A 25,710-nucleotide genomic window follows, 5' to 3' on the forward strand; every position below is an offset into this window, starting at 1 on the left:
ATTTTATTTACAAAAAAAGTTCTTAAGTTCAAAAAAACATTCAGTGAACGGAAAAAGTGAGGTCGGTAATATAGGTATTTAGCTGTGTCACATGCCCTTAAATGACCATTAATAAGTAAACTCCTCAAATATTTACAGACGTTATTTGACATAACCATTTATGCAATATTTCGGCTTTTTCAGTTGAACATTTTGGATGTTAGAGGGTAACATTTCACTTTTTAAGATCTACGGATGCTAACTTTGAACATCTAGATTGTTGTCCTATAGTTAGGTATATAATATGTTAACCCTGCACACCTAGATGTTACGTTTGAACATCCATTTTTCTCCGTGTGGAACACGAATTTTGGGGCATATCCTAAAGTGGGGCGCCGAAGAAACCAATACTGGGACAAGGAAAATCCAATGGAGTTTATCAAAATAAAATGGCACAATTTACTTATAATTTATTACAGAATACATTAGAAAGCAAGAATGGATTGTGATTACCCTACCGAAAGAAATCTCTGAGTTTTCTTTAGCGAAATAGCCTGGCCCATTTGAGTCTATAAACAAAGTCGATTTGAAACAAAATAGTCTCGGAGATAGTTTGAGAGATTTGGGTCCTTTCCAAAATCATTTTAGTGGTCCATTTAAGAGTGGTGCGAAGGTAATATAATGTTCCTTTTCTATTCGTCACGTACCGAGCGGGCAGATTTATTTACAGTAGTTGGTCGTGGCTAATCCGCTCTCCCTTTTTAAATTTCTCTTCAAATTATTAACACTTTTTTTTTAATTGATGAATTTTCTCATTATACTTATTTATAATTATAACTTATATACTGATATACAATTTTCTAGTTGAATTCAAAAATGTTGTCTTTTTTGGCGTATCTCATTCCATTTACGAGAAACGTTCTATTAATTCCAATTTTAAGCATTAAAAAAAAGTTAGATATCTGAAGTAATCGAAACCCGTAGATTCCGAATTATTATGTTTAAGGCTATTAACTATGATATTAAAAAAAATCTACTTCTAAATTTCAATCCTAAAGCTTAACAAAGGACCCTTGAGTGTCGGCTACTCTATTGATAGCCTCTCTGCTTGTTATTTATGATCGTATTCTTATTTCAATTTCGGAAAGGATATTTTAAAGCCTTCAGACCATTTAAACGAGCTTCATGGACCTTTAAAAATATCTACCTGAGTGCCTGCGGAGAATTTCTCGGAGCTTCTTTGACCTAAAGAATTTTTAGTATATACTCAAAAATTCTTTTCGGTAGGGTATGCACTAAAATTTAATATTATAGATTAATATTATCGATTTACTTGCAAAGTAAACTGTTTAGTGGAAAATTTTGAATTAGAATTCATCTTAATTCAAGTTAATACATGAATTGAAACCAGTATAGAAACAATTTAAATTATTTTTTAGTTACAAATTTTATTATTTGGTTGAAAATTTTATTGACTAAAAAATCTGTTTTGATTAATATTTCAACTATTTTGTCGAAAATTCGTCTTTTTGGTTGGGAAATTTATCATTTTAATTATAAATTACAATGTTGTAGAAAAATGCAACTGTTTTTTTGAAAATTATATTATTATGGTAGAAACTTCAACAATTTGGTTGAAATATTTTTCTTTTTCACTAAAAAATCTTATTTAGTTAAAAAATCATGTAAAGTTTAATCTGTAATTAAAACATGTTTGGTTTCAAATATAAACTATTATATTTTTTCATAAGAATTAATTTTTTTTTGGTAGAAAATTAGTCTTCTTTTAAATTCAAGAATTTTTTAGAAAATTGAAGTACTGAGTTACCCAAAGAAGGTAAATTGTGATAAAAAAATATAATAGTTGATATTTCAACCAAAAAAGATTTTAATTATATATTGAAAGCAGTCGGCTTAGTTAAAAAAAAACTAATTACCAATGAAGTTGCTGAAGACTCAACCTAAACAGATTAATTTTCAACCACAGTTGCATTTTTGTTGAAGAAACCCAGGAAACAAAAATCCATTCACTGCTGTTAAATGGGTTTCGAAGGTTTTTGAATTGCCGTTTTTTTTAAAGACTTTTAGTCATTATAATTTTGTTGACTAACTTATATGCCGTAAAATACTAATAACTGAAATAGCAAAAGGAATCTAGTAGACCTGCGCATGATTTCTTTTAATCATTCGATAATTTATAAATTTCAAAAATAGTGTGAAATATGGCAGCTTAATTCCAACAAAGTTGGTCTCATTCAAAAAGAAGGAAAACGATTCAATATAACCTTGCTTGAAATGGTCATTGCAGTACATGGCAGATTTGAAGCTGCTTGAGAAAATAACCGATTCACATAGTCGCAAACCGATTCTGTTTTAACTTTCTCAATCTGCAAATGATACATACGCAATTCACAGAGTCGTCTTTTCAATGGATTTTTTTTTCCTGGGAAGATGAATTTATAATTAAAAAGATACGTTTTCGAACCAAATATACGAATTTTTAAGAAAAGATTTAAAATGTTAATCAAAAAACATTTTTCAGTCAAGAAATAAAAAAAAATTAATATGCAATATAAATTTTCAACAGAAAAGTTAATTTACTCAATTTGTCTTAAAAAGTAAATCGATAATATTAACTTTATTAATATTTCATACAAATCTATAATATTACATTTTAATGCATAACCTAATAGCACGGAACGTTCCAGGAAAGTGCCTGGAGCGTTCTGTGGGAACCTTCGGAACGTTCCAGGAACGTTCCCTGACCGTGTAAAATGTCCGCCACTTGGGAACATTCCAGGAACATTCCATGGGAACTTTCAAAGAATAAATTATCGTTATTGTTATTATTATTAATGAATATCCGATAAACCGTAAGTGATAGGTCAAAATAAATGTCAGTTTATGATGTAGATACTATATTACAATATAGTATATTCGGTGCTCAAAACTAAAAAATGACATCCCTCCAAGAAATACTTGATTGGACACGATTAATAACGATTAAGAGTAATCAAAATCAATAAGAGTAATCAATAAGACTGAATTGAGTAAATTCACTTGCCTGTAATACACCCTCTGCAGTTTTCGTTTGTAACACATATGACGCGCACGTGTTTATTTGTTAGATATTAATTTTTTAGAAATTTAAAAAAAGTTTTAAATGCAGCAAAATATAATGTTTAGCCGGTATACCGAATGAAAATTTAAAAGTATATGGGTTAATAACATGTGAAATACATTCCGTTCCCTCCTAGAAATAATCGATTGGACACGATTAATAACGATTAAGAGTAATCAAAAGTTGAATCGCTTTAGTTTGTTGCTAATTGTGTCAATCGTTCCCAATCGGATTAAATTGAGTAAATGCACTTGCTTGCAATACGCCCTCTGCAGTTTTCGTCTGTAACACAAATGACGCGCACGCGTTTATTAGCTTGATATTAAATTTTTATTAATTTCACAAAAGTTTTAAGTATAAAAAATATAATGTTTAGGCGGTATACCGAATAAAAAGTTGAAAGTATATGGATTAACAACATATAAAAATCATACCGTTTAACGATGTGACAGTGATGTAGTATGATTATCAAGTAGGTAGTTTGATTTAGCCGGTATATTATTGTGAAACATTTATTTACTGCTTCTTAAATTCATATTCTTGAAATTTCTTTGTTTGACTGAATAAAAAACCGCATGTGCATAATAAATTGCAAAATCAAAATGCTGCCGTGAAAACTTAACCCCTAACTCAGAATAAGGGATACCTAATTGAAAACGATTCGAAACATTATAGAAGGTAGGATGGTGCCAATATTTTGAAACGCAGACTAAATAAATTATAGGTAACTCATTAAATTTTTAGTAGAAAAATTAATCCAATCCTTTTAAGTTTCTTTCAATATAACAATTTTGAATTTATAAATAAGTTTGATTAAAAATTCTTGAAAATTCTAGTTTTAAATATTTCAAATATTAAATTTTGAATATTTCAAATAATTTGGTTTGAAAGTATTTCTATTTTCAAGGTTTGAAATTATTAATTTTATATTATTAGATTGATTTAGGTTTCATTTAGTTCAAAATTAAATTGAATATGTGCGGAATTCATAAAAAAAATGGTTTCCCTTCCATAAGCACATAAATTTTTAATATTTTCTCCTTCTTGAAACATTGTGATTAATGGCCACATATTTCTGTAATATTGTTCAAATTTTTTATTTAATAGTCTAAAAAAAGTTTATTTTTGGTCCTTATATCCAGTTGTCATCCTCATAATTTCATTAAATCTTATGTAAGCGTATGGACGTTTCTCGACCTTTTACCATATCAAAGAATGAGGGTTTAATTTTGAATTTACGAAATGTTTTAAACTTTGAGTTTGAAATGCTAAAATTAAGAAATTATTAAGTTTAAATGTAAGCAGTTTAGAAACCCGAATTTTAAAATGCTATTTTTGAAGACTGCATTTTTACTAATTCAAATCAAGTTGAAACAAGATTGAAAATTTATATTTTTCATACTTAAATTTCACATGGCATAATTTTGAATCAAAAAAAGTTAAAGGCTTCTGAATCCATATTGTACAATTTCAAATGCTTTATGTATAAAAAAAACTTTTAAACTCGAAATCGCTGTTTCAAATGTTTTAATTAAATATTTAGCACGCTTAGTGATCAGAAAACTTCCACTTCCATTGGTTTAATGTGCAACTTAGTCTTAAATACTTTAAATAACAAAATTTTCAGCTTCAAAAACTTAAACTTTGAATTTTATTGACGAGTGTAAAAAATTTTTAACCATGAAATTATTCCAAATTTTGTCTTCAATTTTAGTGGCTACCTTGAGAATAATATAAAAAGTTGGTTTTACGTCGATCATTAGTGATAAAGGGGAAATCATAATCTAAGGATTACCGAATATAATATCAAGGACATTGATGTAAATTCCCTGTTCAATTTAAAATGAATTTTGTCCATCATTTTGAGTACTTATATTTCAATAAACTAAAAATTTAAAAAGTTGTATTAATAAAAACGTCTTAAGTTATAAGATATATTTATGGGTTAATAATTCCGAATAATGAAAAATTGAAACCTCTTTCTGAAAAAAAAATTATCTCTAATATTAATTTTTAATTGTTTAATTGTATTCAAATGATAACGGCTTGAAATTTTTAAATAACAAAATAATACTGTAATTCCGAAAAACTAAAAAAACTGTCTAAATAATTCCCGCCAAAAAAAATTCCGCCATTACGTGGCAAATTCCAAGTACCCGGTTGGGAATAATTGGAAATGCAAAATGCTCAATCGTTGCCAATCGTTTTGGCACAATCAAGAAACACGATTTGGAACGATTGAGATATTAGTTATAATGTGTCTTATCGATCTCAATTGATTATTTCTAGAATGGATCTATTTTTACCTATCTCTTACGGATTACGAGACAATTGTTAATAAAAACAACAATAATGGAAGGTTCCTCACAGGCCCAGTGGAACGTTCCCAAGCGGCGGACATTTTACATGCTCAGGGAACATTCTTGCAACATCCCACTGGAACATTCCAAAGGTTCCTGCGGAACGTTCCAGACACGTTCCCGGAATGTTCCGTGCTATTAGGATACTTACTAATTTTTATTAAAAAAATAAATTTTTTAGGTACTATATATAACATTACTTACCTAAGGAGTTGGAAAACTTTGAGATTAGAATTGGAGGTGTCCATAAACTGCTCAGAACAACTTTTTTAGAATAAATAATCAATTGAACAGAAAGAGCTTGTCTTATAAACAATATTTTTAATATATCACTAACATAATACTTTGATATTTAATTAAAAACACGGCGAAAGTGACCATCCCAGTAATGGAAATGCAATTTCGCAACTCACATTCAAGTGTCCGAAACTGAGACAGTCAGCGACAGCTCGTCCCGGCTTAGCCAACTTCGCCAAAAATTTGTCCAAATGCGAGACATTAAAATATTCATAACTTACCGAAAGTCGCTAATAAAGTTATGAATTTTATTTTTAAACGTATTAAAGATATGAACAAACATTACTTTTTCTTTTACTGTAGGAAATTTCAAAAATTCAATGCTGTAAAAGTTACCCAGTGGGCACAAAACTATCAAAATCCCAAGAATCTTCTTGGGGCGTTCCTAGGACGTTTTATGTCAGCCCAAGCAACGTCTCTAAGACGTCCAATGTCCTAAAGATGAACTAAAGAAGTCTTAAATACATGGACGTTCTCGAGACATCTTTTGTACTGACATTAGACGTCCTAAGAGCATCGCCCTAGGGTGTCCAAAAGACATATTATAAAAGACGGCCTAAGGATGTCCCAAAGACATCTCTAGAGCATCCTTAATTTTTGTGCTCACTGGGTATACGGAAAGTTTTGAAATTAAAAAAAAAATGACGAATTTTGTAGCAGTTCATTCACACATTTTGAGGAATATTTTTAATTCTTTTTTACTAAATGTACAACTTGTCAGGACAAAAATAAATAGTGGTAACAAATTTAAAAGAACTTCAAAAATAATAGAATATTTTAACTTTTATAATTTATGTTGGAATATAAAAGATACTCAACGATATTTATTATTGTGCAAGTATTGGACATACTTTTTACGTTGTCCCAGTAATGGACGGTTTACATTAATACAGTAGACTCTACGCCACTTCTCTCTAACACACTTCTCGTCTTCCGATTTCTCCTTCGTTCGCTCGCCCCCACTCCTTGCCTCATTTCACACCGAATAAGGCAGCATACCTTTTGTTTTTCTAAACTGTTTACCAAATACGTTAACCTATATTGTGAATTAAAAAAAAGAATTTCAAAGGAGCCGCCAACAAAAATACGTAAAAAAAGTGAATGGCTCATTGCTGGAACAAAATCAAGTATCCTTAAAGAAATTCAAGAAGGAGAAAAGATACTCAAAAAATTGCATACTTTGCATCGTTAATTATTCTTAAAATTTCAAAAGATTGCGTTCTGCTATTAACAATTATTATCTTATTCAAGATCCAATTGAATTGAAATTTCAAAATTTTAATTATGAATTTTAAGAAATTCATAATTAAATAAATTTCCCCACAAAAAGATTTTCGTATCGGTGTCACTGAAGGGAAGGTTTACTTTCACTGAACATACTTGACAAAGCTGTACGGAGCTTGAGAGCGTTTGAATTCGCGCGTGCGTCACGTGGCTCTCGCGTGTCGCAGGGGAGAGGGTATTCTGACACTTCGTGTCCGCTTCCCCTACAACCTCGAAAACGAGAAGTGTCGTAGAGTCTACTGTATTGGCAAAAGTGTCCTGTTTATTTCAATATTTATATTTGAGTTTGTAGAGATTCAGTTGTTTATCTATGCATATTTCGTTTGTTTCGATTTCTTTGGTTTAATCAAATTTCGTGTTGCTATTAGGTGTTTGGAAAAAGGAATTGGCAGATTAAAAAAATGTCATTGTGGAGAAGTATGGCTTTAAAATCCCCGGATTTCGGGTCCACAGCAAAACTTTTAAACGTGCGAGGATGTCATCATGAAACATTTAGTCGGAAGGAAATTTATCAGAAAAAAATTGGAAATCGAGAAATCGTAGGATTTGGTTTAACTGGCGAACCTTCTTACATCGATTGGCATTCTTTTCCATTTCCATCCATAAGATTCCGCAAATTTGGCCCAGAATTAAAGGTATTAAAAAGAAATAATAATCTAGCAAACAACCTATAATCCTCGTTTATTAAGATATTAAGGTTATCTTTTATTCAACTTGACCTTTAAATATTTTATTTTAGATGTAATTTATAATCAAATCTTTAATCTCAGTATTTCAATATTCGTTTTAATTTTTCTTCTAGAAAGAAGAACATTTTCTCGAGTGGTAGTATACAATATTTGAAATTTAAACATCATGAATAAACCCTTGGAAGCAGGACTTTTGTCATACTTTCGTGTAAGACGGGTTAGAATATTGCACGTTGACAATATAAAATTCGAAAACCTAGTACATTTACTAAAATGGTTGGAGTTCTAATTATCAAAACTTAAAGAATGAAAGTGGAATCAACTTATTTTGAATTGTTTTGTACCCTTACATAATTTTGATAAGCAATTAAACAAAGGTCCGCGAGGCTTAAACTTTTTGAATTATAAATATTATTTTTAAATTACCTCTGTGTTTTTGCCAGCTCTTTAATTGTGAATTGATGTCCGTAGGGTTAAAAAAAATATGCCAGCTACGCGGGTACATCCCCATTGCGCGCCGTGCGCGTGGCGCTTCGCGCCAAGTTTGAGCGCGTCAGGGGCGCGCGGGTACGCTCTCGCGCTTCGCACTCGTTTTCGTACGTTTCATGCGTACACTTTCACTAAATCTTTTCAAATATCGTAAATATCATAAATTAAATCGAAAACCGTGGTTTAAACTTCCAAGGAATTACAACCATAAATTGAAACTGAAATCTTTTTCGATTTGTTTTTAAAGAAGGTTCTCAAAGCACCTACGGTTTTGACTATTACATTCTCATTACGAAATTCGCGATCGATAACTTGTGTTTAATTGAAAAACTTCATCAAGATAATTTGTAAATCTGATTAAAATCTACTAAAAACAACGCCTTAAACTTATGGATCTCTTAAAAAACCAAAATTGCATATTTTTGAAAATGATCTAACTTTTTGAACTTTTATTTAATTAAGAAATTTATTCATAATATTTTCAAAAAACATATATTTTATATCTAGTAGAAATTTGGATTAATATTTCTTAACGTATTAAAAAATTTTTTGTTCCTTTTTTTGAAAATTTTCAAAATGTTGAAAAGCATATGATTTTTTGAAGTTTTATCGATTTTAAAAATGTCATTAGGATAATTTGCAAACCTTTTTGACGCGTAACACAAAATTTGACAAAAATTTCTAAAAATCAAAAAATTTTTATTCAAATTTTGAAAGAGCTCAAACTTTTTGAATTTTGGTCTAATCGAAAAATTTAACTGACACGGTTTCTAAATATATTTTTTTATATAGTAATAAATTGAAATGAAATTTCCTATTCTTTCGAAAAATATTTTTTTCTATATTTCTGAACATTTTCAAAATTTTCAAAAGTATATAATTTTTCTAATTTTCATCGAAGTTGAAAATTTTATTTGAATGATTTGCAAGTTTTCTAACCATCTATCAGAAACTTTGACCAAAATTTCTATAATATGATCAAACATTGAAAAATTTTTAAAAATGCTGAAATTTTTTAAATTTTGGGCTAATCGAAAAATTCGGCTAGAATAGATTTGAAATATATTTGGTATCTAGTAAAAACTTTGAATGAAATTTTTGGATCTATGACAAAATAATTTTTTCTATTTTTTGATAAATTTCAAATGTTTGAAAAGTCTATAACTCTTATTTTAAAATGTTGAAAATGCTCTCAATTTTTAAATTTTGGTTTGAAATGTCTGATTAGCGAACTTAACCTTCATTTTGGGGACCTTCAGAAGTGTATGAAATGCGGACTCGATTGGACAAATCCTTCAAAAGTTAGCCTGGCTACAACATTCAGATACGTACAGACATACAGAGAGGCAGACCGACACCGACAAAATTGTATGATTTTCGATATTTGTGCATACCGAAACGTAAAGATCCGTTAAAAACCAGAGATCGCAAAATTGGACGATTACATTACATTCTCATGAATGAAAATGTAAAAATTACTTAAACTACAACTTTTTTGGGTTGATTCAAATTATTGAATTAATTTCAGTATTCTCACGTCGCTATAATAAACATAAAGTAGGGGCTGAGCATAAACGACGTTACCAATTTGAGGGGAGTGGGTAACGCCAAAAACAACGCATGTAACCCTGGGAAGAAAGGGGGACAACGCGATGGAAGTAACGATAAGAATAGATATTTTCTAAAGATGAGGATACTACCAATAGAAATCTCTAAGTATATGCTAAAGATTCTCAAGGCTCGTTTAAATGTTTTAAATGTTTTAAAATGTCCTTTCCGAAATTGAAATAAAAATACGGTCATAAATAACAAGCAGAGAGGCTATCTCAATGGAGCAACCGACACTGAAGGGTCCTTTGTCAAGCTTTCGGATTAAAATTGGGAAAACGAATTTTTTAATTTCATAGTTAACAGCCCAAAACATAATAATTCGGAATCATAGGGTTTCGATTATTTCAGATATCGAACTTTTTTTAGATATTTAAAATTGGAATGAATATAACGAATCTCGTAAATGGAATGAGATACGCCAAAAAAGACATTTTTTAATTCAACTCGAAAATTGTATATTAATATATAAGTTATAATTATAAATAAGCATACAATGATAAAATTCATTAATTAAAAAAAAGTGTCAATAATTTGAAGAAAAATTTTAAAGGGAGAGTCGGGCTAGCGACGGCCAACTACTGTAAATAATTCTGCCCGCTCGGTACGTGACGAATAGAAGAGAAGCATTATATGACAGTCGCATCACTCTTCAAAGGACCTCTAAAAGAACCTTTAAAAGGACCCAAATCTCTCTGACTACCTCTGTGATTAAATCATTCAAATCGAACCTGCTTATATATAGTCTCAATCCGGCTAGGCTTTTTCGCCTGGGAATACTCTGAGATTTCTATCGGTAGGGAATTCCAATTTTAAACATTAAAAAAAAGTTAGATATCTGGAATAATCGAAACCCGTAGATTTCGAATCATTATGTTTTAGGATGATAACTATGAAATTTAAAAAATCTATTTCTAAATTTCAGTCCTAAAGCTTAACAAAGGACCAGTAAGTGTCGGCTACTCTATTGAGATAGCCTCTCTGCTTGTTATTTATGATCGTATTTCTATTTCAATTTCGGAAAGGATATTTAAAAGCCTTTAAAACATTTAAAAGAGCTACCTGGACCTTCAAATATATCTACCTGAGTGCCTGCGGAGAATTTCTCAGAGCTTCTCAGAGGCTTGAGAATCTTTAGCATATACTCTGAGATTTCTATCGGTAGGGATCCTTTCCGTATCGTGCAACTTGATCTAAAAAAAAGGCAAGATTAACTTTCAAATTGGTGACATTCGGATTCTACGTTAAAATTCCCATTAAAAGATCATGGTGCAATCGCAATATTTTTTTTTGCAATGGTAAAAAGTTTAAAAAAAATATGACCTATAACGCCTGTTAACTGCTACTTACAGTTGATGCGTTTGAAGTGCAGCCGTCCACAGGCGTTATACGTCTTTTATTTTTTAAAACTTTCTATGGTAATAAAAAAGCTATTGCGATTACTCAGTTACCTTTTGATGGGAGTTTTAACGTAGAATCCGAATATCACTAATTTAAAAGTCGATCTTGCTGTTTTTTGTTGTTGAGTTTTTTTTGCATAATACGGAAGGGATCCCTCCATTAAATAACTTATGGAACCATACAGAATAAAGCTCAATACGTAAAGTATTGTCTTTTGTCAAGCTATATTGCATATAGATGCCTATGCCCTATAGAACAGTGGTCGGCAAACTTTTTGCCCACTTTTCAGTATAGGGCAGGTTTGACCCAAGAAATTTTTTTCGCCTGCCGCGCTTGGTTCGCCAATGCTTCGTTTTTCCTGAGATGGGTTATCTTTCCTCGGCAGAGGTTCATTCTTAGACGGGATACTCAATGTGAATAAAAAGTTGCAAATGATATTTGTTTTAAATTCTTATATTAGCGATATATAAGTCACGAGATTTTGACTCGACCCGCCGCGCCGTGGCAACTAGGGCTGCCGCGCGGCAGTACTTTGCCGACCACTGCTATAGTACTCGTACTTCTATAAGAATCTACAGGGTGGACACGCTGGGGCTTACATACATGGCGAGTTGAATGCTACCTGAATTGCACAACAGCAGAGGAGAAGCCATTATACAGGGGTATTTTCATATTTCGCGCCTTCAAAGTTTCATTCGGATCGGCCATTCGGTCAAGTCCGTGCATCTTCGGATTAAGTTTATAATAGTTTCCATGGTTGCGTTCGAAACTTCAAACGGATACAAGTGTCAAAACAATATAGGTTATGTTATATAGTAATTACAAATAATAAAAGTGTCTATTTATAATGAAGTGAGACATGTGAACTGAGAAGTAAACTTCATTTTTTTCTGTTCCAGTAACATTATAGAATGGCTGCTAAGTGACAAATACTATAAAATAGTAATAATATTCTGTGCTTCCAGTGGGCGAAGAGTGAATGGTGTTTAATGCTTATTTTTACTGCATAATAAACGTATGTTATGAATAGACAGGATATATTTTAAATAAAGTGAATTAAATATTAAATGCGTAAACTTTAAATTAACATTGCCTACATTTACTGAAAGCGATTAGGGAAAACAGGTGAATCTGAACATAACCGTTTGAAGTTTCAAATGCAACCATGGAAACTATCATAAACTTGATCCGAAGATGCACGGCTTTGGCCGAATGGCCGCTCCGAATGCAACTTTAAAGGCGCGAAATATAAAAATACCCCTGTATAATGGCTTCTCCCCTGCTTCTGTGCAATTCGGCTAGCATTCAACTCGCCATGTATGTAAGCCCCAGCGTGTCCACCCTGTATATGGAACATAGCGGGCGTAAAGTTTTTTATGTAGCGGGCGTAGAGTTTCATGTTGGCCCAGCGGCGAAGTGCGCATGTGCGAGGTCGACTGGGCTGGAAGTGGCCACATTACGTCTGCTTCACGTGCATGCAATGGCGAATTTTCAAGGGGGTGGGGGGCGGACAAAAATGATTTTTCACCATATGTTTATTCAGATATTATTTTCTATTTTTCAAAATATATTCAATTTCATAATAAAATCAATTTTCTTTGTTAATGAGTATGGTATTTACTTTAATAGTTGTTGAAAAATAAAAAAATACTATAAAAAACACTTATTGTAAAAAATCATTTTTATTCAAGCAATTAAAAAGCTTAAGTTTTAATCGGTGGCATTATGGTATTATTGCTTAGCCCTCAGCTTGCAGACATATTGCAAGCAACTTCGCACCTTGAAACACGTAATCATGACGCTGTTCCGTTTCGCGACACTTTTGAAATGTTCTGACTGAAAAATGTCCTTTTGATCTTCTTGATTCTTCTTTCACAATCTGCGAAATCTTCTTTAATATTTTAAAAAGTTAAAAAAAATTAATTTTCCAGAAAAAATCAGGAATCCTAGGGAAAACATTTTATTTTCTTAAAGTCTCTTAATTCTCTTTTGTTCTCTCTACATTGCCGAACTCTCACTTCCTGTTCTTTGAAAATAGTACCACGGACAGATGGAGGGACACCCGACCGAAACATTGTATAACGTAATCTGACATCTGTTAAATTATTTTATATACAGCTACATCATGTTACATACATTTGCATATAAGGGTAGGTACTTCGCGCGTCGTCAGAAAAGTCCCACTTATAAAATCCATATAGAAACCACTTTAAATCCTGTTTGAAATTTCATATAGATTTCATGTCAGAAGAATAAAAATAAATTAAAATTATTTCTTGAGAAGAAGATCCTACTCCATCTTCACTCCATTGGGAATCGAACCACTAAACACCTGACCGGAAATCAGAAGTTTTGTGGTTCGATCCCCAATGGAGTGAAGATGGAGTAGGATCTTTTTTTCTTTTCAAGAAATAATTTTTATTTAAAAACATTATTTTCCATCTAGTCTTATTAAGACGCTAAGCATTTTCTGTTATTGAATATTCTTAACTTGATCGATATTGTGTAGATTTTCTGCCTTGATGGTTTGGAGGGTTGATCTACTATTGGTAAGGTACAATCTCTGATGATATAGCAGATAAATTAAAATTTTTTTAAATAATACAAATAAAACCGTATAGATGTAGGAAATTTACACGCTGTTAAAAAAATTCTATTTGTACATTCTGATAGAAACCACATCAAGTTATAATATCCTATTTGCATATCCATATAGAAACCATTTAAAATCTTCTTTGTCATCCCATATAGATTACATGTTAGGAGCATACATAAAAATCCATAAAGATGCTTCGGGAATTAGTGAGTCGGCAGAAAAATACTATATTTGCGTAAATGATCTGCGAATTTTGCGAAAGAATTGACGAACTCGATATGACAAGTCTTAAACCGTTCATCACTTTTTTCCGTAAATAATTACAAAAATATTATGAGTTATTGGGTAAAGTTTCACAGAGCACTCACGAGCTTGCCCGACAAATCTGGGAACTAGAACGTAGGTTCGTCTTTATGTGGCCCGCACACACTCTCACCCACACGCTCGGTGCGTACGAGCACGCCTTTATGTGGTTTTAGTTCGCCGGATAAGTGGCTAGAATTTTTATTATACCTTCATTGTTTGATTTTTTTATCCCGTATCCGAGACCTAGCTATATGTTCCTGACTATTTACAGATGAATTTGTGCCGTGTCCATATAAATACTTATAACAAAAGGGACGCTCTTGGAATTCCATTCAGAAACAATCTCAAATTCTAATAGAAAATCCATTTAGAATACATCACAAGGAAATCCATATAAGCGCTTGTAGATTTTCTATGTGGCAAATTTTCTCTAAGTGGCACTACCAATAGAAGCCATTAGGAACAATTAGATAATTATAGAAGTTCGATATGTATCTATGAGACATTTAATGAAGGGATACTATGTGGATATACTATGAGGATACTATGTAGAGTATCCTTTCCGTTAACTTGGTTCTCTAGGGTTTAGCCGAAAATATTCCTATTTCATTTTTAGAAAAGTAATAATCCTGGCTAAAAATCAACTTCTGGATTGAACCCTGACGGATCGAAGGAACCAAAAGGAGCCTCCCCTGGCGGACCGAAGGAGCCGAAAAGAGCCTCTACAAAGTACCCTTAAAGACCACCACTGAGTCCGCTTTTGGTTCCTTCTTAAAAAACTAAAAAAAAACAGCAAGATCAAGTTTTAAATTGCTAACATTCGGATTCTGCATTAAAATTTCCAGGAGGAACTCATGGAGTAATCGCAATAATACTTCTTGCAGCGTTAACAACTTTAAAAAATAAAATACCTGTCATTTACATGGTCCGAAGGCGGCTTCAAGTGCATCTTCTTTTAGTTGCAGTTGATAAGCGTTCCGTCGGTAACTCTAAGAATTCTGTCTGGATGCTAGAGCCACGCAGTGGAAACCTCAAACAGCAACGCTGTGATGCGAGTAAGAACAGTCAAGCAGTGTTTGAATTTTGTTTTTAAACTTCACGAACAACATACGCCAGGATCTACAAAGTACCCAGTGGGCACAAAACTATAAAAATCCCAAGAACGTCCTTCAGACGTTCCTAGGACGTCCTATGTCAGGCCAATCAACGTCTCTAAGACGTCCAATGTATTGAAGATGACCTAAAGACATGGACGTCCTCGGGACATCTTTCGTACTGACATTAGACGTTTTAAGAGCATCCCTAGGATGACTAAAAGACATGTTATAAAAGAAGTCTCTAGGACATCCTTAATTTTTTTGTCCACTAGGATTTTATTTTTTAAAGTGTTTAACACTGAAAAAAAGTATTGCGATTACTCCGTGATTTTCTAATGCAAACTTTAACGTAGAATCTGAATTTCAGCAATTTAAAAGTCGATCTTGCTGTTTTTCTGAGTTTTTAAAGAAGGGACCGAAGGGGGACTCAGTGGTGTTTTTAAGGGTACTTTGTAGAGGTTTCTTTCGGTTCCTTCGGCCCGCCAGGGGATGCTGAACTATTTTGTTGAAAATTCTTTTTTTTTAAAGATGCTTCATTTTTGTTAAAAATTTATAAATTTGGTTGAAAATTAATCTTCATTGGTTGAAATTTATGTATCCTATATGAAACTCTCTGTTAAAAATAGCTCAGCTTTTATTTCTATTAAAATATTATTTTTTACCTACAGTTCATTTACACTTTTATAGCTCAAAGTGTTCGGAAATTTAAAAATTTTGAGTAGCGTTTTTTATGAATAAAAGCTTTGAACTTACGCAAAGATTCGTGTTAATTTTTTAAATAACAAATTTGCGTAATTTTTGATTTAACAACAAACTTTATATTTTTGTTTGACTTTTTAAAAGTATAATTTTTTTCAAGACTTTAAGATTCTGTGCTAAACTATCTATAAATAATTTCCAGTCCGTAAAAATTACAAAAATTGTAGAAAATTAATGAACAAAAGTTCTTTTCGGGATTGGGAATCGTTAGCTCATTGAAATCCTTAGTTTTGGTATCAATGTGAGAAAAATAAAAACTTTATTACTATTAATTCAAAATATATGATATTTGGAAATTATTCAAACTATTTTTCTTAAATAAATTCAGAATTTGGATATTTTTCAACGAATAGGCTCAATTTGTTTACAGAGTGACATGCCGATGACTCTTTGTTATGCTGCTTTGTAAATTGTGATATTTAGATAATTATCGATTTTACCAGTTGCTTCGGACATGTTGAGAGAATGCCAAATGAACGACTAACGAAACAAGTGTATCAAGGTAAAGTAAATGGCAGCGTTCCCAGAGGTAAACCGCGGAAAGAATGGTTAGAATGTGTGAATGAGACCCTAGTTAGAAGAGACATAAGAAGTCACAGAAACACGAGATCCTGCATAAAAAAATACATGTACATAAAAGAAGCTAGAGACAGGACAGGAAAGTATGGCGGCAAGTAGTTAATAAAAAGAGTGTCAGTAGAGTGAATGAAGCCTGAAACAAAAGACCTTGGCCACTAATGGACCCAAGTGAGCAACCTTACATAACGACTTCGTGAGGTTCTTCGCTTGGTGTGATTGCTAGAGAGATTGATCAGCAACCTGGGTCGGAGCAGTGTTGCGGAACGAACGTTTTAGGTTTCCTCGGATTTTTTCCCAGAATAATAAAGATTTTTTTTTTAATTTGGGAGATGATAGCGAACATGCTAACGGACGTTGCCGCACACTTTTTTGTGGGTTAATTAAAAAACTTTAATTTTGCTAAATTTGATTAATTTGAGTGATGCTTATAAGCACCTATAGGAATTCTATAGGAAAGCATCCTATAGGAATTAGTATCGATTTTATCAGCGCTAGATTCCTTCGGTTTTTTTCCTTCTATAATGAAGTTTTGTCTTCAAAATCTATGGAATGATAACCAACATGATAACGGATGACCCTGCACACTTTATTTGTGGGACCATTCAAAAAATTTCAATGTTGCTAAATTTGATTTGTGTGTATTTCTAGTTTATGCGTGTCACAATTCTCTCATAAATATTTTTGAGTGTTACCGCAGGCATCGGTACGACAGAGACCTACATTATCGGAATGGCAGAGAGCTGAAAAACGATCCTATCCTCAAAATAGTTCACATGCATAAAATTTGTATTTAGCACAATATTTTGTTTTGTATTATCACTCAAAAAAGATTCCGGGACTTCCGTTATGATATTTTCTAGCATCTCAGAATTCAGTTTAAAAAATTTTCATTTTTGTGGAAAAAGTCCGGGGGAACTGTACCCGATTGATCAAACGACGAAATATCACATGCCCTTAAAAAAATTGTCGATTTTACCAGTTTTAGGTTCCCCGGCTTTTTATCTAGAATAATTAATATTTTCTCCTAAAAATTTGGGAAATGGCAGCGAACATGCTAACGGACGTCCCCACACACTTTTTTGTAGGTTAATTAAAAAAAGTTTTAATTTAGCAAAATGTGATTAATTTGCATAGCACTTCGGAAATAGTATCGATTTTTCCAGTGTTAGATTCCTCCGGCTTTTTTCCTAGGATAAGAAATATTTTGCCTTCATAATCTGGAAAATGATAGCGAACATGCTAACGGACGTCCCTGCACATTTTTGTTTTTGTTTTTTTTATCAAAACATTTTTGATATTGCTAACAACGTGCGTGTATATTTCGAGGTTATGTGTGTTACAATTCACCCGAGCGTTACTTCCAAACTACACAATATTTTTGGCCGAAAACTTTGGACTTACAAATAAACATAGTAACTAATCTCCCGGAACTAACCTTGTTTGCAGCCAATCAAAAAAGTTTATTTCATAAATAATTTCCAGATTATCGGAAAGGCAGAGATGAAAAACGACTTAACCTCAAAATAATTCATATGCATAAAATTGTTATTAATCACAATAAATTTTTTTGTTATTATCCCTCAAAAAAGAGTCCGAGGACGTTCGTTATGATATTTTATAGCATCTCCGAATTCAGTTTAAAAAATTTTTCATTTTTGTGGAAAAAAACCGGGGAAACTGTAAGTATGCAAAAAACAATTTCCTTATGCGACTAACTTTACCTAATATTGCAGCGGAAACGATGCTACTGTTTCAAGACAACTTTTCTCTTTGATATTAAACTTTGCAAATTTACAAGAATTATTGCTTATTGAAACAATTTTCAAGCGAACTTTACAGCATGGCTATTTTTCATCAAATACCGGATCCGTGACGAAAGGCCGAAACGATAAAGCGCCCGCCAATGAGAGTCGCGCAGTCGTGAAAAAGGCCCGCGAATCAGAGAGCGAGTAGGGGCGTGGTTAACAGATTTTTAGTTTGTAATATTCTCTCGCTGTATAGATAAAGAAAAGCACTCTATTGAGATATTAAGAGATGACGTTGCTTGTCCTCATTTGATTAAAAGATGTTTGTTAAGTTAGTATGAGCGATTAAAAAAATCATCATATAAATTGAGGTACAAAATAGTATGCAGTTAAATTGATTAAACGGACAAGAGCTTTGCTGTTCTACAAGAATTTAAAAAAAAATTTGATTGTTCCAATAGCCAAAATTACTCAAAATTGTGAGTCGACGATTCGGTTGCACCAGATCGAGCACCAGGTAGCATAATGAGTATTCTACGAGAGCTTTTCTAAAATTTAAATCTTGTGGGTAACCGAAACAATTCGAAATGGTGATTCAACGACCCGGGTGCACCAAGTCGCGCCCCAGGTAGCTAGCACGTATTCAACAAGAACTTTTTCAAAATTTAGAATTTTCCAACTGCCAAAATAACTGCCATTGGTGAGTCGACGATCCGGCATATTTTTTTATTATTTTTTACAAAAAAATTTTTGTTTGCTCTGTTAGTTTTCGAGGAAACAGGGCGGTGCTAGCTTTTCGGAAACTCAGCGGCGCCCTCTACAAAAATCATTCAAAAATCAATAATTGAAACAAAATGACTAGGTTAGATTTTTGGCTATTTTTTGCTTCACAATGAGCTATGAATCGCTTTTGTAAAGTCAACCCTTATTTAAAAAAACGACCCCCTGTATTGAAAAAAAGTATTTACAAAAAGTATTAAACAAACGATTAGGGTAGATTTTGTTGCTATTTTTTGCTTTCAAATGTGATATTAAACACTTTTGTAAAATCAACCCTTCTTTTAAAAAACTACCCCCTTGTAATGGAAAAAAGTAATAAAAAAACGTATTGAAAAAATGACTGGGCTAGATTTTGTTGATATTTTTTTGCTTTGATATTTGTGATGTTAAACACTTTTGTAAACTCAACCCTTATTGTAAAAAGCAACCCCCGTATTTGTATCCGAATACGAAATTGAAGATTAAGGTCAAAAATTGTATATATTAACTGTTGGGACTTTTGTCCTCCTGATTGTTGTGCTACTCATTATTCTCCAATGTCATATACAATGCTCGAAATATACTTACAAAAGCATTACCAATGGTTTTGTAAAATTAACCCTTATATGACAAAACAGAATCCTGTAATAAAAACACATATTGAAAAAAGTCGATATCTACATGGATGGAACTTACTTTTAAAATAGTAAGATGGTACTTTTAAGCGTAATTATTTCTCACCCCTATTCATTACAAATTAACCACCACAACGCATATCATTTCTAGTCTATGTGTGAATATTCAAAAAATATAATTGACCTTTTTCGATGCATCTTTTAATGCTTCGAATTAACTTACAGCGCGACAATGAGGTCTATCAAGCTAGCACCTCTACAAACGGAATTCCAAAATTTCTTTGTATTAGAATTTAGAGCCTTTTGGGATCTTGAACGCAACAATAACCAATTTCTAAAAACCACCCGTACTAAAAAAAAATACCCCCTATTTAAAAACTCAAATTCGGAAAAAGCAAACAACACCAGATTTTGGGCTTATTTTGGGCTTCCGAATGCACGCACAAATCCAAAACCTACCCTATTTTCAAAAAACCACCCTCTTGCGAAAAATAAAATCTGTAAAAGACAAAATGTACCAGATTTTGTGCTTGTTTTGGGCTTCTCGAATGCATCAAATAAAATATTAGAAAAACCACCGCTATGTGCAAAAACACCAACCTACAAGTAAAATTTTAAACCTCGATATGGGCAATTTTGAAGAGCCCAAAAATTAGAGACTCCATTGATATTGCAAAATTCCCAAAAAGATTAATTTTTTACAATTTCATATATACGAGGTAGAGAGGGGTTGATTTTACACGTTAAGGGTTGTAGCAAAAAATCGGAAAGGGTATGTTTGAGGAGCCCAAACATCAGAGACTCCTTTGTCACTAAAAAATTCTAAAAAAGATTATTTTTTGACAAAGTTATATCTACGTGGTAGAGAGGGGTTGATTTTAGACGTAAAGAGTTGGAGCCAAAAAACTGGAATCGGTATTTTCTAGTAGCTAAAAAATCAGATACTCCATTGACACTAGAAAATTTTTAAAAGGAACATTTTTTTACAATTGCATATCTACGTGGTAGAGAGGAGTTGATTTTAGGCATTAAGGGTTGGAGCAATTAATCGGAAAGGGTATTTTTGAGGAGCCTAAAATTCAGATACTCCATTGACACTGAAAAATTCTAAAACCGATTATTTTTTCACAAAGTTATGTCTACGTGGTAGTGAGGGGTTGATTTTAGTCGTTAAGTGTTAAGGCCAAAAAATTAAGGCGTGTATTTTCGAGAAGCCCAAAAATCAGACTTCAAAGACACTGGAAAATTCTCAAAAAGATTGTTTTTTACAATTTTATATCAACGTGACAGATAGGGGTTGATTTTAGACATTAAGGGTTTGAGTCAAAAATTAGAATCGGTATTTTCGAGGAGCCCAAGAATCAGATACTTCATTGACACGGTAAAATTCTCAGAAGGATTATTTTTTTACAATTTCAAGTCTACGTGGTAGAGAGGGGTTGACTTTAGACGCTGAGGGTTGAAGCAAAAAATCGGAAAGGGTATTTTTGAGAAGCCCAAAAATCAGAGACTGCATTGTCACTGCAAAATTCTCAAAAAGATTATTTTTTTACAATTTCATATTTACGTGGTAGAGAGGGGATAATTTTAGACTTTAAGGGTTGGAGCCAAAAAATTCGAGAGGGTATTTTCGAGAAGCCCAAAAATCAGAGACTCCATTGTCACTGGGAAGATTTCAAAAAGATTCTTTTTTACAATTTGATATCTACGTGGTCGAGAGGGTTTGATTTTAGACACTAAGGCTTAAGACCAAAAAATTAAAGTGTGTATTTTCTTGAAACCCAATAATCTGAGACTCCATTGACACTGAAAAATTCTTAAAAAGATTCTTTTTTTACAACTTTATAGCTAAGCGGTAGAAAAGGGCTGATTTTAGACTTTAAGGGTTGAAGCCAAAAAATTGAAGTCGGTATTTTCTAGGAGCCTAAAAATCAGATATTCCACTGACACTAGAAAATCCATAAAACGATTATTTTTTTACAATTTCATATCTGCGTGATAGAGAGGGGTTGATTTTACACGTTAAGGGTTGGAGCAAACAATCGGAAAGGGTATTTTTGAGGAACCTAAAAATCAGAGACTTCATTGACACTGGAAAATTCTAAAACAGTTCATTTTTTGACAAATTCAAAAAATCTCTAGAATTTTTTGACTTTAACCTTTAACGCTTAAAATCAACCCTTCTCTACCACTTAGATATAAAGCTGTAAAAACATAATCTTTTCGAGAATTTTCTATAGTCACTGGAGTCTCTGATTTTTGGGCTCCTCAAAAATACTTACTCCAATTTTTTGGCTCCCACCCTTAACTTCTAAAATCAACCCCCCTCTACCACGTAGATATAAAATTGTAAAAAAGAATCTTTTTGAGAATTTTTCAGTGTCAATATAGTCTCTAATTTTTGGGCTCCTCGCAAATACCCTCTCGAATTTTTTAGCTCCAACTCTTAACGTCTAAAATGAACCCCTCTCTACCACGTAGATATAACTTTGCCAAAAAATTATCTTTTTAAAGTATTTTCCAGTGTCAATAGGGTCTCTGATTTTTGGGCTTTTCGAAAATACACACTCCGATTTTTGGGCTCCAACCCTTAACGCCCAAAATAAGCCACAAATCTGGTGCATTTTGTCCTTTGCGGCGGTTATTTTTGTAACGAATAGGGGTGAGAAATAATTACGCTTAAAAGTACCATGTTACTATTTTATGAGTAAGTTCCATATATGTAGATATTGACTTTTTTCAATACGTCTTTTCATTACAGGATGTTGTTTTTTCATACAAGAATTAATTTTACAAAAGCATTGTAATGCTTTTGTAAATGTATTTCGAGCATTGTATATGACATTGGAGAATAATGAGAGAGCAGAACAATCAGAAGGACAAAAGTCCCAACAGTTAATGTATACAATTTTTGACTTTAGTCTTTAGTTTTGTATTCGGATACAAATACGGGGGTTGGTTTTGTAACAATTAGGGGTGAAAAATAATTTTGCTCCTTAGTTATGCTTTAGAAAAATTGTGTTTATTTTTTACAAGTGCTTTTCATTTTGATTTTTTCATTTCTTTAAATACGTTTGTGCAGCACAGGGGGTTGCTTTTTACAAAAAGGGTTGATTTTACAAAAGTGTTTGCTATCAAATTTGAAAGAAAAAAAACTAGACTTGTCATTTTTCCAATCCTTGTTTTAATACCTTTCATTACAGGGGGTGGTTTTTTAAAAATAAGGGTTGATTTCACAAAAGTGTTTAATATCACATTTAAAAGCAGAAAAATAGCAGCAAAATATAGCCTAGTCATTTTTTCAATACTTTTTTTAATACTTCTTTTAATTACAGGGGGTAGATTTTTAAAATAAGGGTTGACTTTGCAAAAGCGATTCATAGCTCATTGTGAAGCCGTTCACCAGTGCCTTTTCAGTGCTTTTTCATCGGCAGGGTAGACTGGCTATATGGAAGTTCGAAATGCCGACTGTTGATAGGGTTGATTTTGTCGAAACGGCCATCTTGGGATTCAGGAGGACGCACAGGGAATTGTGGAAAATTATATTTGAATCTGCCGGCAGCAGAGGGCTTTCAGTTTCCAGGACATTCATTCAGACTATGGCAGGCACATCCTTCCTCGGCTGTCGTGCGCGTAACGTTCTTCTAATATCGCCGCAAAAAATCAAGATCCCCCACTTTAGAAGGCAATAACTCCGCAGAAAAAAATGTGAGGTTCGAATGAGAACCACACGAATCCGCTAAGTTTTATAAATAAAATGGTGTTTCTGTAATTTGCGTAAAAAAATGTCGTTCCGAGCTAATTAGCAAAATACAAGTAAAAATGCTGTTGCGAGGCCCATTGTTGAGACACGTAAATTTTCACATGGCCCCCGAGCTAAGAATATGTTGGAAAAATTTTGAAAAAAATCTGGAGTGTGCTACAACATGTTTAGAATCCAGTAGAGCCCTTAAAAAGTTTTGCAAGAATTTTTGTTGAATGTTTTTATTTAGGGATTAAATGGAGCTATCGCGCTGTTTAATTGCATAAAAGGTGTAGTAATAAACCCTGAATCCTATTTCGACCACAAAACTGAATAAAAATTATAATTTCGCAAATAAAGTCGCTCAGAATAATTCGGAGTTTAATGAGGCGAGGCGCGTGACACAGGCGTAGAAAAAAGTGTAGAAAGGAAGGTCCGTCATATTTCTCAGCGGCAGAAAGCCTTTTTCTCCAGATTTTCCCAAAGCTGCTGCTCGCTCAGCAGGACCGTCTCAAAGCTTTGAGGCGGACTGCGCCCTTCTTTTCCGATACAAGATTTTCATAATATAATACAGTATCAAGCTTGCACACGAATTATCTTGTATTTTGTTTATTTAATATAGTACACTTATTTCGGTATTATAAAATAATTTTGTAATTATTAGGCTGTTAATTCGCTATTGCAATATATGTAAAAGGAATCATTATTATTCTACAAAGATACGTGATTGTTAAATTTTGTTAGCAATTGCCGTTTATAAACAATTATTTTCATATACTTTTGTGCAATAATTCTAATCATTATTGTTACTTATATATTATGTGGGTGCGATTTCATGTCAAATCATGTGAAGAACTTAAGCTATTGTTTGTAATTTTTATGAAAATTGTAGTATTTTTTCTCGTAGGTGTTAAAAGAAAAACCCTGACATGGTTTTTGAATAATTTCCAGAAATGACAGGTTACTCAAAATTGAAAAATGTGGTCCTTTTTCTTTGAACTCTCGTAACTTTTGTGATTTTAATACTATTAAGGTGTATTTTTCAATATTCACAATATGGTGCAGTTCTGAACAAAAATTTCTTGGAACAAAAAATGTCAAAACCTTCTTGAATTTTTCAAAAACGAATGTTCAAACTGAATTTCTGAAAAAATACTCAATTAAAAAAATGTATAGATAGCTTATACTATCCTCTAAATAATTCAATTTACAAATTCATTTTTAAAAAATTCAAGAAGGTTTTGACATTTTTTGTTCCAAGAAATTTTTGTTCAGTACTGCATCATATTACGAATATTCAAAAAAATAAACCTTAATAGTATTAAAATCACAAAAGTTATGAAAGTTTAAAGAAAAAGACCAAATTTTTCAATTTTGAGTATCCTGCCATTTCTGGGAATTATTCAAAAATCAAGTTAGAATTTTTCTTTCAACACTTACAAGAACAAATACTACAATTTTCATAAAAATTACAAACAGTAGGTTAAGTTCTTCACATGATTTGACATGAAATTGCACCCATATAATATATAAGTAATAATAATGATTAGAATTATAGCACAAAAGTATATGAAAATAATTGTTCATAAACGCCAATTGCTAACAAAATTTTACAATCACGTATCTTTGTAGAATAATAATTATTCCTTTTACATATATTGCAATGGCAATTTAACAGCCTAATAATTACAAAATTATATTATAATACCGAAATAAGTGTACTATATTAAATAAACAAAATACAAGATAATTCGTGTGCAAGCTTGATACTGTATTATATTATGAAAATTTTGTATCAGAAGAGAAGAGCGCAGTCCGCCTCAAAGCTTTGAGACGGCCCTGCTGAGCTAGCAGCAGCTGTGGGAAAATCTGGAGAAAAAGGCTGTCTGCCGCTGAGAAATATGACGGACCTTTTTTTCTACACTTTTTTCCACGCCTGTGTCACGCGCCTCGCCTCTTTAAACTCATTCATACTAACCAAACGACGCTTTATCGTCAGCAAACCGTCTGCCGCCCATCGGTCCGGTAATGTGCCAGGCACGTTTGTTACGTGCCTGGTAGTAGAGGGTAGTTCAATAAGTCCTTAGAATGACCAACAAATGGCACGCGAATCGCTGCGAATCATCTGTTTTCAGTCAGCACCACTCCCGACTAGATATATAGTGCAGTCACAGTCCACATCTTCTGATTTTACGTGTTTTTATAACCAATTGAAAAAAAAAATTGTTCGTTAAGAAAAATGGAAAAAAACGAGTTCAGAGCGG

At 32.5% G+C, this 25,710-nt stretch overlaps 1 protein-coding gene across 1 annotated transcript in view; it reads left to right on the forward strand.

Annotated features, from left to right (window-relative positions):
• Positions 1-25,710, forward strand: part of LOC117171380 — a 58,093-nt gene that overhangs the window by 7,239 nt on the left and 25,144 nt on the right. The window contains exon 2 of the mRNA XM_033358630.1: positions 7,410-7,676. Within this exon, the coding sequence (XP_033214521.1) occupies positions 7,443-7,676 (234 nt within the window). The 5' untranslated portion in view covers positions 7,410-7,442. The remainder of the gene's footprint in view (positions 1-7,409; positions 7,677-25,710) is intronic.

The sequence above is a fragment of the Belonocnema kinseyi genome, chromosome 4 (assembly GCF_010883055.1).
Source record: "Belonocnema kinseyi isolate 2016_QV_RU_SX_M_011 chromosome 4, B_treatae_v1, whole genome shotgun sequence".
Taxonomy (NCBI): domain Eukaryota; kingdom Metazoa; phylum Arthropoda; class Insecta; order Hymenoptera; family Cynipidae; genus Belonocnema; species Belonocnema kinseyi.